The sequence below is a fragment of the Mauremys mutica genome, chromosome 4, assembly GCF_020497125.1.
Source record: "Mauremys mutica isolate MM-2020 ecotype Southern chromosome 4, ASM2049712v1, whole genome shotgun sequence".
Lineage (NCBI taxonomy): Eukaryota > Metazoa > Chordata > Testudines > Geoemydidae > Mauremys > Mauremys mutica.
The window spans coordinates 63,149,230-63,164,523 of NC_059075.1; the positions used below are offsets into that span (position 1 = coordinate 63,149,230).

Sequence of the window (15,294 nt, forward strand, 5' to 3'; positions counted from 1 at the left end):
GTATACATACCCACACCCACAACGTTGAAAGAACTTTATTAAGGTTGGAAATTCAAGCACTTAAAAGTTAAGGTCATCCATACAACTTTAATTCAGCCCCCATTGCATGTGACACAGTCTTTAATAATTACACAATCACATACTTTTTTTTTTTTCCCATTCCGCCTCTGTCTCATTCACTTCCACTTTTTTCTTCACCCATTCCAGGCCCAGTCTCACCAGACTTGTTGTTCCAGTCTACTCCTTTCCCACCCACTTCCACACTGCTCCAACTTTTATCCCCTCTGCATTCAAATCAGATGGCTTCCTCCTCCACATCGCCAGGGTGCCAGCAGGGAAGGAGTCACTGAAAGCATAAGGGAGAGAGGCTTCCTTGCTCTCAGTCTCAGTGCCCAGACTCACTGAAAGCATCCATTACACACAAGATAAGTCCATTTTTGCCCCTGTAGCCTTGGGCTGTAGGGAGTATGCTCAGTCACACAGTGGGGAAGATGCATGTGCAATCTAGTCAGCACTAGTAGCTGTGAGAGGCTCAACAATGCTCAGTGAGGATGGAATCTCTGGAAATTTTAGCTGTTTAATATCAAAAAAGTCTCAGAGCATGTGCAAACTCTGATTTCTAAAAGGCCTATAACTTGGCCAAATTTAGGTGGATTTTCACAGGGATGGCAAAAGGCACATCCTGAGACAAAGACCATCCATTGCCAAATTTAATGTCCCTTGTGAAAAGCATGGGAGCACTACAGCTGTTCCAGAATTTTTAAAGGTGGGCAAAAACATATTTTTTCCCTTACCTTGTTCTCAGAAACAGCTGAACTGCTTTGTCTGAAATTTTCTAAAAGAATCCAGCCTAAGGCTGATACCCAGCATGGAAAATTTCAGACTGAACAATTAAAGTCTGATAATGTTATAGGCCACTGAAAAGAGGATCTTATAACGGGAAGTGTCAGGGAACTTTCTTAATAGGCAGCACCAGAGGGGCAGGTTTGTAGAAATTTTGGTGGTGCCCAGAACCCATCCCTGCCCAAACTCCACCCCACCCCACACCTGCCCAAGGCTCTGAGAGGGAGTTTGGGTTGGGGAGGAGGTCTTGGGTGCAGGCCTAGGCTGGGGCAGGGGATTGGGGTGCAGGCTCTGGGAAAGAGTTTGCGGATGGGAGGAGGTGTGGAGGGAGGGGTGCAGGTTCTGGAAGGGGGTGCAGGGGTGTGGGCTGTGGCTGCAGATGAGGGTTTGGGAGGGGCTCAGGGAGAGAGTAGGGGTGTAGGGGGTGAGGGCTCTGCCTGGGGCTGGCAATGAGGGGTTTGGGGTTGTGGGAGGGGCTCAGGGTGAGAGTAGGAGCGTGGGGGGTGAGGGTTCTGTCTGAGGCTGCGGGGGTTGGGGTGTTAGAGAGGCTCAGGGCTGAGGCAGAGGGTTGAGGGTGGGGGGGGTGAAAGCTCTGGCTGGGGGTGTGGGATGGGGCAGGGCTGGGGATGAGTTTGGGGTGTAGGCAGGCTGCTCTGGGACAGGGGCCAGAGAGGACTCCCTCCAGCCCTTTCCCTGCTGGCAGCAGTGAGCTCTGGGGGAGGAACCCCCCTTTTCCATCCCCCCAGCAGCACACTCACCCCCACCACTGTCACTGCATGTGCTCCTAGGGCCCCTCTTAGGTCCAGGAATCTCCCTTGCCTCCCACATGGTGGGTGCCGGGGGGTGCTGCGTGTGCCTCCTCCCCTGCTGTTGCCCCTGACTGTAGCTTCACTGGGGGTGAGGGATGGGGCTGCCTCCTTGCCCAGGATGGGGCAGGAGCGGTGACTGCAGGTGGGGGAGCCCCTGTGCTGGTGGGGGTCCCGCTGGAAAAGGGAAGGGTCTGAGGTGGAAGGGGAGGCTCAGAGTCAGCCTGCCCTGTCAGTCTGCCCTGGTAGTCAGGATGGGGGCACTAGGACCCTGTGGCAGCAGTTGCTGCAGGGAGGCAGCATGGAGCTGCACTGAAGAGACAGGGACTCTCTGCTCCCAGGCCCGGGAAGGCAAGAAAGGGCCGGGAGACACTTGCGGGAGGCGCCGGGGTGTGGGGGGGGGCAGCAGGTGGGGCTGGGGGAGGGAGGGACACCCGGCCCCAAATATTGGTGGAGCTGGGCTCTGAACATTGCTGGTGCCCAGGCACCATGTGGGAATATAACTCGCTGCCTATGGCAGCACTACCATCCCCATCTATAATTGTCAGTACTCTATGAGAAAATTGCTTTCAACACTGGTATCTGACTACTGTACAATGACAAACCAGAAATTGGTTTCCCTCTAAAGAAATTCCTGGCATAATGATCATAACCATAAATCAGTGCAAATTACTCTTCGGTCTATTTCATGGGCCAGGAGACACGTTGCTTCGGAATGGATTTGTTCCAAAAGTGGTTGGTAGGCTACGTAGATGTCAGCACAGATGCTCACCTGTAAGACAGTTATTGTTTGCTCCAGTTCCACCTCCAGGTCTGGACACATTTCTTTGTCTACATGAAAGACAAATGGGGTCCCAAAATCTTGATCATTGTCCACTCTGCAAGGAATGCACAACTGTTTCTCATAGGCCCCCGGCATTGATAGCTTGATCTGACAGCTCCCTGACAGTAGGAATGAGAGATTTAGGTCAGAACAGTCACTGAAACACACATTGAAAACTAGAGAATGTTATTAGAAATGACAGCCAGACCACAGAGACAAAAACTAAAGCCCCCAAGTTTTCTTTCATAGGACACTTTATGGAAAAGATGCAATATCATTCCTTTTTTTTTTTTTTTTTTTTAACAGATTTATTAAAAAGCCACTTCTTGAAAGAAAGTAGTAGACAACAATGTTACAGCGACAGTGAAGCAAAGCTCCTTAGAATTGGATGGCAAGAAGCAAAATTCAGGTGAGGATCCAAACCTCCTCCAGTATGGGATGGATGTGCCTAAAGAGCGAGCAATAAAGTAGCTCTTCCTTGAAATACACAAGCAGACGTACCCTTTTCACTCTGCTTTGACTTCTCATCTTTGTTGATTACTCCTTGGAGACACAGGCAGGGATGAGCCTATTTGAAAAACAAAACACTGCTCTGGATATGAGGTTCGCTTCATTTCTCCACTGAAGCATAATCCAGTGGAATAGGAATGGTTTAGAGCATTGATCCTATAGCAAAACAAAGGTTTGGGGGGCAGATTTGTTGGGCAGGGATTGTTGTTGTTTTTGAATGGAAAATCACTTCCCTACACCATAACTTCCTCTACACAGCTACAGACTGTCAGGATATACAGACTTTTTTTCTATTTTTTTATTTAAACTTACTAAGAATGTGCTTTGTGTTCAGATCTCTCTCTCTTATATATATATATATATATATATATATATATATACACACATATACATACACACACACACACACACACACATGCTTCAATCTCTTTCCCTTCCACAACTTTGGGGAAACTAAAAGCTGGCTTGATTTGTATTTAGATCCAAATCAGAATGGAACCAAAATACAAGCTGAGCAAACAGCCAGCTTTACACAGAAGGGAAAAACTGCTTGCCACCCATTCCACTATTCACAGAAACTGCACCATTTCTGCCTATGCAAACACCTCTTACACTGTAGTCGCAAAACCCTGCCTTCGAGTGACCATGTGGAGAGAGAGGTCAGTTTCCCACTCCATTCAGTCCTTGACTTCTCTGATGAGACTGTGGACAAGGGACTTCACTGATGTTAACTTTGCTCATTAAATTTTATTAAAACATCAACATTCCTCCACAACTCTACTGGTCCCCACAGAGAGAGTACATGTCTACCTTTGAGCTGGAAGGTGTGATTCCCAGCTCATGCAGAAGTATCCACTCTAGTTCTGCTCAGAATAGCATGCTAGAAATAGCAGCATAGCCAGGGTAGCAACAAGTGAATACATACCCGCCCAGACCACCTGGGTACAGACTGAAATGGCAAGGCCAAGCCACCACTCATGCTACCCAGGCTACACTGCCATTTTTAGCATGCTAGCTTGAGCACAGTGAGTGCAGATATGTCTATGTGAGCTGGGAATCACACTTCCCTAACTCATAGAATCATAGATCATTAGGGTTGGAAGGGACCTCAGGAGATCATCTAGTCCAACCCCCTGCTCAAAGCAGGACCAATCCCCAAATCCCTAAATGGCCTCCCTCAAGGATTTGCTTAAATGGAAGACTGACATGCTGGGAGGTGTAGGTCCATGCTCTTATGAAGCGGCCTATAGAATGAAAAGATTTGAGAATGACTGTACTGACATGAACTGAATTGATTCCCACCCATTCAGTTCATGTACAGGCTATTAGGCAGCCTCAACAGTTATTTTCAGTCATGATTTACCTAGGCTGACTTACAGTCAGTGACCTAGAAGCAAAATGCTCCATATTAGAACTGTGCAGAGGATGGAAATTCCATTTTGGGAAGGATTTTGAGATTTCGGAGTTTGGCTTTATTCTAAATCAGAACAAACCCAAAAATTTCACAATTCTCCATGAAAGAAAATTCTTAAATATATTTCATTTCTGATTGATCAAAACATTTCTTCCCCCCCACACTTTGACACCCAATTTTTCTTCAAGATGAAATTTCAGTGAAATCAGCATGATTTCACACAGCATTCAATTTCAATGGCACTACATTCTCCAATAGAAAATGCTTCAGCCTATGTTTTTTGGATCAGCTCCACTCCATATCCTCCTATCCTGTTAATTTCCTTAGCTGACCAACCCCTTCCTCCATCCCTCATCTGTGATTGGGATTCTTCACTATATAAGATACCATTTTCATACTACCATTTTCTCTAAAGACTTAGAGAAATTGCCTGAGATCAGGCCCTCTGGCTTCAAATTTCAGATTCAGCCGTCAATGCTGCAGTGATGTATCCCGTTTACTATTATTAATAAGAAATGACTGGAAAGAATGTATGCTGAACTTGCATATTACAAAAGTACAAAGGAGCACAGGAAAGCGGGGGGCAGGTAAGTGTCAAGGACTGGAGGACAGAGGCGCCAAAGGCATTGTTTTGAAACAGCATCCTTTCTTGGCTATGAAGCCATCTGCCCTACTGGAAAAAATAACCCTCATCACAGGACAGTACCCTAATGTCCGGAAATCCAGATTGAATATTTTTTATATAAGCAAATGCAAAAAGGGACACATGTGAAGTAGAGGAAATGAGATGCATGGATTTTGGGGACCCTCTAATTTTGAAGTGCTCATCCCCTGTTTAACCACTGAAAGCTGCATTAAGTAACAATTCTCTAATGAATAACCAATTATCTCCATTCACTCACCACAAGGACACCATTGGTGAGGATCTCAGTAGGGGCATCTGAGCTGTGAAGGTAAAGGGTAAATATGAATGAGTTTTTATTTTAATTTCCCATTGGTCTCTCATTTTGATGCCCCTCACACCTTCCTTTCCATACTGAGAGCTTGGAGGCACCTTGTGTGCTCACGATCTGTAATCAGACACTGAGAATAGCAGCTCAGTAAACGTTTCCTTCATAGGGCAATGGAAAAAATTTTACTATTAAAAGGAGAAACTGCTTCCTGGCTTTATGCAGCTGTCACGCGCACACGCAGATTCCCACCTCAGTTTCCAGAAGGGAGGCTGGTCTCAAACGAAAAAAGAGACCAAACATAAAAAAAAGGTATTCTGAATAGGCAGGTGTACTGTTAACTATATTATAAGAATTATTGCAGAAACCTTCCATTGTAAACTAAGACTTCATCAACATGAGCTTCACCACAGCAATGGCTGATAGACTCCAATACTGAGATTTCCCTTATTGCAATGCCACAGCAACAAGATTCCAGCAAAGTAATATTCCAGAACACTGTGCCAGTGCCCTAAGGCTGAGGACGCCATAGCCTTGAAGGCATTTATACCTCAGAAATCATGCAAAGAGTTGTAAGAGGTGGGAGACCATCACTGTATCCTAAAATAATGTATTAACAATGCACATTTACATTGAGCAGTGTACTTAGATGATCATACTCACCATTTTTCTAAGTAGAACTCTACATCCAACTCTTCCTGAGCCTTTACACACAAAAAAAAAAAATCAGACACAGAACAAGATAATCTCTGACCATTAGAAAGAATATGAAGCAGGTCCAGGTTCACCCAGCAGCTTTGCCTATAAGGCAATCTTCACATTAGGTTATATACTCTAGAGATTGTTTGCTTTTTTTAAAAAAGTGCAATTATATTCAGAAGTGTGACCAAGAAAAAATGAGAGAGAAGATGGGTGAGATCATATCTTTTACCCTATCCCCAAAAGCACATGACTAGTCCCATTGAAGTCAATTCATACAAATAACGCTCCATAACTGCTTAAGTGTTACCAACATCAAGTCTTTAATTTTCAATATACTGATCTTTGACTATAGCAATTCTGTAGACGTCAACTAGGACACCCTACCAATAGTGGCATTTAAAAAAAAATAACATTTATAATTTAACTCATTTTAAAATGTAATCTAAAGTTATAATAGCACAAATTTTCAAATAAGTTTTACTAAGCCTCAACCTCATTTAAATCAATTACTTAAAACTGCACCCCCTGCATTAAAGTCATTTGGTCCATTGGCTTAGGGTACTCAAAAGGATCTACCAGGAGAGGGCAGGAGAAAAGACAACAGATGGGAGTGTGTTGGGAAAAAAGCAGGACAGATTTATGTGGGACAGAGCTATAGAATGCTTTGAATGGGAGAAATTGGAAGTTTATCCAGAAGAAGAAAGAAAGCGAGTACAGAAAGAGGGTTAGAATGAAACTGTAGTCAAAGCAGTGGGACTGTACAAGGATTTTTTTTTAAATGGTTTAGGAGAGGTGACATTGTCTCGCAAACTGATCATGGGATTAGGAGTTGAACTCCTGAATCCTAATCTTGATTGTTGTGTCCATGGGCACGTCACTTAGATCAACATTTTCAAAAGCAGATGCTAATTTTAGGTACCTCAATATCTGGGAATCCAGAGTCTGATTTTCAGAGGTGACAAGCGCCCACAACTCCCATCAACTTTGTCTGGGTGCTCAGCACTTCTGAAAATCAGGCCCTACATGTCTCAAGATGGGCACCCCAAAATAGCAAAACCTAGAATCAGAAGCAATTTTTTAAAATGTCTGCCTTAACCTTGCTGTGCCTGTTTTCTGATATGACAAATAGGGATATTACTTACTAACTCATCTTACAGGTGGGACAATAGGATTATTTAGGACTTGTATAGATGAACAGCTAGTGTGTGGCAAACTGGGGTGTAAATCTACCTTGCACTAACTATCTTTGTGGACCCTGCTACTACGTGCTAAAAATTCCCCAGTGAATTTGGAGTAGGTGAAAGTGCACTAGGGAACTTACAGTGTGCAGGTAGCAGGTAGTATGCACGTGGACAGTTGGTGCACAGTAGACTAGTCTGAGGTAGTTTCACACTACAGCTTGCTGCAAATTAATAGTTTGTCTACACAAGCACCTTGCTAATGTTTAGTGCTGAACAATGCTTTGAATTTGAACAAGCTAAGTACTATATAAACAAACAGGTTATAGGGGAACAAGGTGAACTTTGCTCTCAAATCTGTCCCTACTTTATTCTATGAAGCCCTTTTGAACTCCAATACCCATATGGCAGCATAACTGATTATAGCTACATTTGGGCTACCTTTGTTTAGTTTCATCTCTTCAGCAATTTGCACTCTGAGCTCATTGCTGTCTTTAACAGCCTTCTGCAGACTTTGGCCATCTCCCATTCACAGCACCCATCACGCATTCAGTAACAGATTACAAACAACATAACTAATCAGGAAATAAATGTAGATCCTAACTCAACTGTATTTGGCACTTTTCCCAGGGGCACTAATTTTCAGTTCCAGATCCACTAATCAGTTTTTCAGGATCACAATTAGTGGCCAAGACCACACTAATCAGGCTCTGGGAAAGGAGGGGTAGAGGTATTACAAAAGGCCCTCCAGAATCATGTGATCTGAGCTTCTATGTACACAGAGCATGGACTACTACACATCATCTAGGTTGCCTAGATGAGGGATCACTACTCCTCACTAACAGTGTACACAGGTAAGTTTACTTCTGAACTCAGCCATTCCAGCTTCTAAGTAGGATCCGTTTGAATAGCATTAAAGAAGTTAGCGCACACACATTTCTTAAAGAAGGCTGAAATTGGTTTGTCTTCACCCAGGCCTATTGGGTATAACTTGGCTGAGGCAATGACCATGGATGGGATATCTTGTTGCAAAACTATAAGATTGGAACCAACGTAACTGACCAATAGTAGTTGAAGAGCATTTACATCTCCAGCACGTGCAAAATCTGCTAATTTGACTGAATGTAGCAATTCCAGATTTTAAACATGAGGATGGTGGTTATTCTTAAGTTTTGAACTTGTTAAAATTGAGAGGTAGCCTTTGCAGCAAAGAATATTTGATCCTTGCAAACTAAAAATACCTATATAGATATGCTAGCCTATATTTTCATAAGTGACTAGTGATTTTGAGTGAATCAATTTTTGGGAATCCAATTTGAGACACCTTAAAGGGACCTAATTTTCAGAGGGTAGGTGCTCAGCACTTTTTGAAATATGGGGGCCCCTCTGAATTGTCTTTAGTTGGGCCCCCCAAAACTTAGAAACACCAAAATCATTAGTGACTTTTGAAAATGTAGGGTGGCTGTATTTGCATGTAAACTAGCTTAATATATTTTCCCCCAATATGTTATAATTACTTCAATACACTGGGTCAATCAGAATGCATCTTTGCCAGGGAAATTAAGATACTTTTTATAAAATGGTAGTTCTGAGCCAAGATGAGAGCAGCTCTTGTAACATAATAGATATTGCCTACGTGCTGTACTGCTTGTCTTGGCCCACAGAGGATACGAATCCTTCTATACCCAAGAGAGAGTCTCCTTTTATCGTAAGTGGTAGGGACTTGTGGTTTTGGACCAAAAGGTCCCTAGTTCTATCTATACAGAAGTCCACACAGATGTGGGATAACTAGTCAGCAACCGGCTCTAGAATCTGAACTTCTGGTTACACTGGATTCCACAGGACGAGTTTTAGTCAATTGGTGGAAAAGAGAAGAGTAAGTATTGTGCATGTTTAATACTGGTGCTTAGTGAATAAATATCAGACCTGCTCAAAAACATGTGCAACTGTGTTATCCTCTACAGTTGCTGGACCACAGAGAATGTAAAGCCTGAAGAATGAAGAGTGCATGGCCGGTGATATAACATTCAGGATACCAGCCAGAAAAGGAAGTGCGCAAAAGAGAAGGTCCCTTTGTTTAACATGTACGGGGAAGCATCTAATATCAGTGTTCCAAATAATGTCAACTGTCACCAAAATGGCTGCCAAGAGAAACCAAAACCCTTATAACCATAAGAGCATCATCAAAAGCACTCCACAATTTCTGCAAATGCCGAGAGGTTTCTCTCAGTGTGCATCTCTGTGTGGCTGTATTGAACAGATCTGTAAAGGTACTTGGTCACAGGGTGAATGTTACCAACCTCTGGGTTTAACTTGAAAGTGCGCTTTAAAGGTTGGCCTGGCTTTATACCCCCCACATCAAAGACAATAGAAGTAAGTTCATCATTTATCAGAACGTCTTCGTCGAAGAGAGACAACTCCAGAATGTTCTAAAACAAAACAGAACAAAACAGTATTCAAGGAATGGGTTGGAGGAGGGAAGATAGACACACTTGGTTCCTCTCTCTCTCTCTCTCTCTCTGTGTACATAGCTGATAAACAAAGGGCCATATTCATGTTAATAAAAGCAAGCTGATGGATGAAAGTGATATAAATTACTTAGTATTGCTATTTGGTTTACTCTCTATTGTTTATAATACACCCTTTTAGAGGCCTGAAAAATTAAGAGTCCTTCTGCAATCATTTTATCTTTCCCCATTTATAGAATTTGCTCTGTTCCAAAGAGCTCATGACCCAGTGGAGGATGTGGGCTTGTTAGCCCGTACTTGGGATGTTTTTTCTGGAAGAGATTTCCTAATGTTTCAATGGTTCCTCTGGAAGAGGTTTCCTAATGTTTCCCAGCTAGAAGGAACACACAGGACCTAACTTGTTTGGAATTTCTTCTTAACTCAGCATTGGTTTGCCTGGATAGCAGTTTCCTCCCTTTCAGGGTGATTCAGTAGCAACCAATAACTTCCTGATCATCACTGCTACTGGGCAGAGGCAAGCCCAGCTGGGATTAACAGATAGATAGGTGCACTAGTTGTACACAAAGTACAGTTGCCTATAAATGGCCTGTGCATGTTTCAAGGAGACTGCTAAACTACAGAAATGCTCTGGCTTAGATTTAGCAGTAGCAGCCAGAATTAAGTGTCCTCATGAATTAGAGGGAATATAAAGCTCTTTGTTATTTTATTGCTTTTATTTTGGTAACCTAACTCATACCTGTTTTTAACTTTCTGCCAACTTGTCAAAGTCATTTATCAACCCAACTCACACTCCCAACAGCCACAAACAACCATGACACAGGCCTGGTCCAGCTGGGAATCAGTATCTGTTAACTAATTTCTGCAGAGAGGGTTTTGGTGGGTATTTTTTTTAAAGAGATCCCATAATCTTTTAAAAAATAATATCCTTATTTAGCTATCGCTAGTGTCAACATAGAGCACTGACGCGGACAGAATTTGAAAAGTTTTCATCATTCATACTACACTACTGTCCAGCTTTGTCAATATGTGACAAATTTACTCTCTCTCCTCTCATGACTTTTAATTCTGTATTTCTGTAATACTGGAATTATTGCAGCCAGTAAAATAAACTCACAGTCAACTATATATCACAAACTTATTTGAATTTAGTTGATCCCAGCATTCTTGCCCACACAGTGATATTACCCTAATGCCTAGGACATTAGAACAAATACAACCATGAGAAGACAATAGTCCCCGGGTGGGAGAATGAATAGCCCAGGAAAGTTTACCTGCATTATCAAGGAATTTCCTGAAACTTTATGGGACCAGTATCAGATTGCTTGATCACTATCTATGATGGTGACCAATATTGTCTCATTGTTTCCTTATATTCCCTGGTCTGTCTGTATCCATCTATTGTCTCTTGCTTTATGCTTTGATTATAAGCTCTTTGGGGCAGGAAAACTATGTTCTGTGGTTGTATTGTGCCTAGCACAATGGGGTCCTGGTCCATGACCAGGGCTCCTAGACACTACAATAATACAAATATAAAATATCCATAACACTCTTTTTCCTCAAAAATGCATCAGATGGCACTAGAGAAAAAAAAATCCTTCTCTCTCCTTAGCTGTGATTTTCCAGAGTGTGAGCAGTTATGAATCAGCTCTTTTGGTGACTATGCAGGGACTTGGGGAACATGTTTGGGTGTTGCGAGCAAAGGGCACTTGCAGGCTCATGAGAGACATTTTACATGAAATGACTCTCTTTTGGTAATAAAGAACCTTTGACATTTTTAAATTCAAGATCCTGCCACCCCTCAAGCACCAGATAATCTGATCTTCTCCATATCAAAAGGCTCTCCCTCACCTTGACAGCACTGTGGATTCTGTACTGGAAGGTTTCATTCCACTCTGGATTACTGGAGTTGTCAACAACCTGAGTTTGATAAGTGATTGGAGATGCAGTTGGTAGACGCAATTTCACAAAGCAGTCTGCCTTGGACACTGGAATGAAAAGTACAGAAGAATGGCATCAGAACAATTCTAATCAGGTATGTATCATTGCTTTCTATATTCTATCATGTCACAGGATTGTGCAGAATTAATCAGAAAAAAAGCTGGACTGGCTGAGAGAGTACCTTCATTAAGAGACAAATATTTTCAACAGCAGCAAATTGAATTTCTTTTCACAGAAATAGTTTATTTTTCAGGTATGTCCCAGTGTTAAACCCCTTCTTCAAAGGGCCACTGCTGGAAAAAGGGCTAATGCTCCAAAGAGGTTTCTTCTTCTGAAATTATTTTACTGCTATTTGGACAGTAGAGGAAAAGATCTCACTCTGCCATTCTTTAAGTATATTAGCTTATACCATGAATAGAACACCTTGCTTTCATGAGCAGTGGGATCTGCCTAATGCCAAAAATCAAACCATGTTTCTGAGTGCAACAAGAGTATCAGAATATGGCACTAGCATAAATCTTATTCTAGTGTACTAAGGTAAAGTGCAACACTCAGGTTGCACTTTACATGCATTGGTTTTCTGTTGTCCCTAACACAGACCATAAAGACTGCATAAAGACACTAGTGCTGAGTTAAGAGGATATTCCAAACAAGTTAGATCCTGTGTGTTCCTTTTAACTGGGAAACGTTAGGAAATCTCTTCCAGAGAAACCATCAAAACATTAGGAAATCTCTTCCATAAAGTACCTACACCACAGGAAATTCTGACACTTAGATCCAAGCATGTGATCTAGTCCTGCATTCACAATCAGGATTTCATAGGTTTGTGAATTCTGTCAGAGAGACACGCTACTAAGAGCTGGAAAGGTCATGTGATAGAACTCAGTGGGTCATAATCTAGATTAGATATCCTCACAACTGTCTTAAATGTCTTCTTAACATATATGAAGCCATGAGAACCTATCAATTTTTTCCAGGTATTCCTGAAAACAGGATGCAGCATAGAAAGAAACTTGTTCAGGCAATACATTTTCCTTAAATCCCCACGTAATCCAGCCTGGAGTAAAATTCTGTTCAGGCCTGTTCTACATGAGTCATATCTTGGCCTTTTAAACCCTGCAACTTGCCCAGGAAACATGGCTTTCATCTGAAATGCTTTTTGCTAACGTCCTTGTTTCACTGTAGTGGCTTCACTTTCTGGACTGTGCAACTAGCCAAGGTACAATGTCAAACAATGGAGCTTCAATGAAATACAAGCTATATTAAACTGAAGATTTGGGGGAGTAATTCTTTTACCACTATACTGCCTCACCAAACCTACACAACTGCCATCTGCCTTCATCCTGTGGTTTATCCTCCACAGCAGGGCACTCCCAGATAGCTTCATGTTCCCATAGACACTGCTTACGGACTTGGGACTTCCCCTTTTCCCCATTCCCAAAAGGAAACAGTTCTAGTCCTCCAGCCACAATACCCTCCAGCCAGGCTCCACCCCTTCCCCAATGAAGTCAAATAATTTTGGATGGCTGATTCAATCCACTTCAACAAACAATCATAATAAGGACTTGACAAAGACAGAGAGAGAATCCTACAGAGATGGGCTGAACACTTCAGTAGTCTACTCAACAGACCATCCACAGTCGATCGATGTATCCTTGACCATTTACCTGAGAAACCCATCAAAGAGGATCTCGATCTCCCTCCATCAGCTGGGGGAGTTATAAAAGCCATCAAACAACTGAACTCTGGCAAAGCATCTGGAAAGGACAGTATCCCAGGTGAATTATATACAGGAGCAGGCCCAAAGGCTATCGAGGTGTTTCATGACATCCTGAGTAGCATTTGGGAGGAAGAAGAAATGCCACAAGACTTCAAAGATGCTATTATCATATCACTGTTCAAAAACAAAGGCATCAAAGCTAACTCTGGAAACTAAAAGGGCATTGCTCTCCTCTGTACAGCAGGCAAAATACTGGCTTGCATTCTACTGTACAGACTCATTGCAAACATATACGAGGAGAATCTGCCAGAAGCACAGCGTAGTTTTAGACCAGGTTGTAGTACTACGGTGGACATTATCTTTGTTGTAAGGCAGGTCCAGGAAAAATGTTTAAAGAAGTACAGGGACCTGTATGCAGTTTTCAATCGATTTGACCAAAGTTTTTTATTTGGTCAACACAGAGGGTCTATGGGCTATTCTACATAAACTGGGCTGCCCAAGAAGTTTCATACAAATCATCTGTCTGTTCAATGACCACATAACAGTGCAAGTCCTCGCCAGCGGTGACTTTTCCAAAGCATTTGAAATCTCGAGTGGAGTGAAGCAAGGCTGCATACTTGCTCCAGCGCTGTTCAACTTGTTCTTTGCTTGTGCTCTCAACCATGCAACAAGGGACTTGGATCAGGGGGATATACATCCCGCTACTGACTTGATAGCTCCCTCTTTGATCTTCGAAGACTCACTGCTAAGACCAAGATACTGGAGAGGCTTCTTGTTGAGGCACTTTTTTGCAGATGACTGTGCCTTGATGGTTCATAGACAAGATGACCTTGTTGATGATTTCCTGAAGCATCCCAGCTCTTTGGCCTCACCATCAGCCTCAGGAAGACAGAAGTCTTGTTCCAACCAGCACCTCATTCCGATGTCCCAGTGCCAGTCATCTTCATCCAAGGCACACAGTTGAAAAATGTGGATCAGTTCAAGTATCTGGGCAGCACCATCTCAAGTGACCGTTCCCTTGATAAGGAAATTTCCTCCAGAATTAGTAAAGCCAGCCAGGCCCTTGTCCAACTTCGAACAAAAGTTGTTAACCAACACAACCTCCAAACTGAAGATCTACAGTGCAATGGTTCTAACGTCTCTCCAATATGGATCTGAGACATGGACTCTTTACAGATGTCACATTAAACAGCTTGAGCAATTTCGCATGTCCTTGAGAGAGCAAACATAACCAGCAATGAGGAAATGTTATTGAGAGCACAATTTAGGTGGATGGGGCATGTCATAAGAACGGAAGACCACTGTCTCCCAAAACAGATCTTGTATGGAGAGTTGAGTCAGGGCCAAAGAAAGAAGTGTCGTCCATATAAGCGCTTCAAAGATAATCTGAAGAGCAGTCTCCAGTGGGCTGGCATCAAACTCAAAGAACTTGAGCAAACGGCTCAGAACAGGCTCACTGTCATCACCTAGTCTGACCTCCTGTGTAACACAGGTCAGAGAACTTCCCCCAAGCAATTCCTAGAGCAGATATTTTAGAAAAACACACAAGCTGTGGGGATGCAGTGTTACATCAACCAGAGGAAATCCGGGCTATGTTACAGTTGTTCATTGTGTAAAATATGAGTCTGCACAACGTTGGTCAAGTACTTACACAGATCTGTACCCTGGATGTTTCTGGCTCTGAGAACTTTTACTGTGAGGTTGTAGTAAGGTTGTCTCTCACGCTGTAAAGACAAGCAGGTTCTGTGTTAAACTCAGCCTCAGCACACCTTCCACAAACATGCAAATATCAATATAAGGGAATGAAGTGGAACAACCCGCACAGGGGTCCACGATAGGTAAATCTCAGTTTTGAAATATAAGAACTATCTGAAATTGAGAAAGCGAAGACATAAGGTGGTATCTCTGAATAAGGTAGCTGAAGGACAGAGACAGAGCACCC

General features: G+C 42.7%; 1 protein-coding gene across 1 annotated transcript in view; it reads right to left on the reverse strand.

The window, feature by feature from the left end:
• LOC123369735 (cytosolic phospholipase A2 zeta-like) overlaps positions 1 to 15,294 on the reverse strand; it is a 35,981-nt gene that overhangs the window by 17,375 nt on the left and 3,312 nt on the right. Inside the window, exons 2-8 of the mRNA XM_045015656.1 lie at positions 15,004 to 15,076; positions 11,543 to 11,679; positions 9,527 to 9,655; positions 6,010 to 6,050; positions 5,299 to 5,341; positions 2,974 to 3,040; positions 2,422 to 2,591 (exon numbers count right to left, since the gene is read on the reverse strand). Coding sequence (XP_044871591.1) covers positions 2,422 to 2,591; positions 2,974 to 3,040; positions 5,299 to 5,341; positions 6,010 to 6,050; positions 9,527 to 9,655; positions 11,543 to 11,679; positions 15,004 to 15,076 — 660 coding nt within the window. The remainder of the gene's footprint in view (positions 1 to 2,421; positions 2,592 to 2,973; positions 3,041 to 5,298; positions 5,342 to 6,009; positions 6,051 to 9,526; positions 9,656 to 11,542; positions 11,680 to 15,003; positions 15,077 to 15,294) is intronic.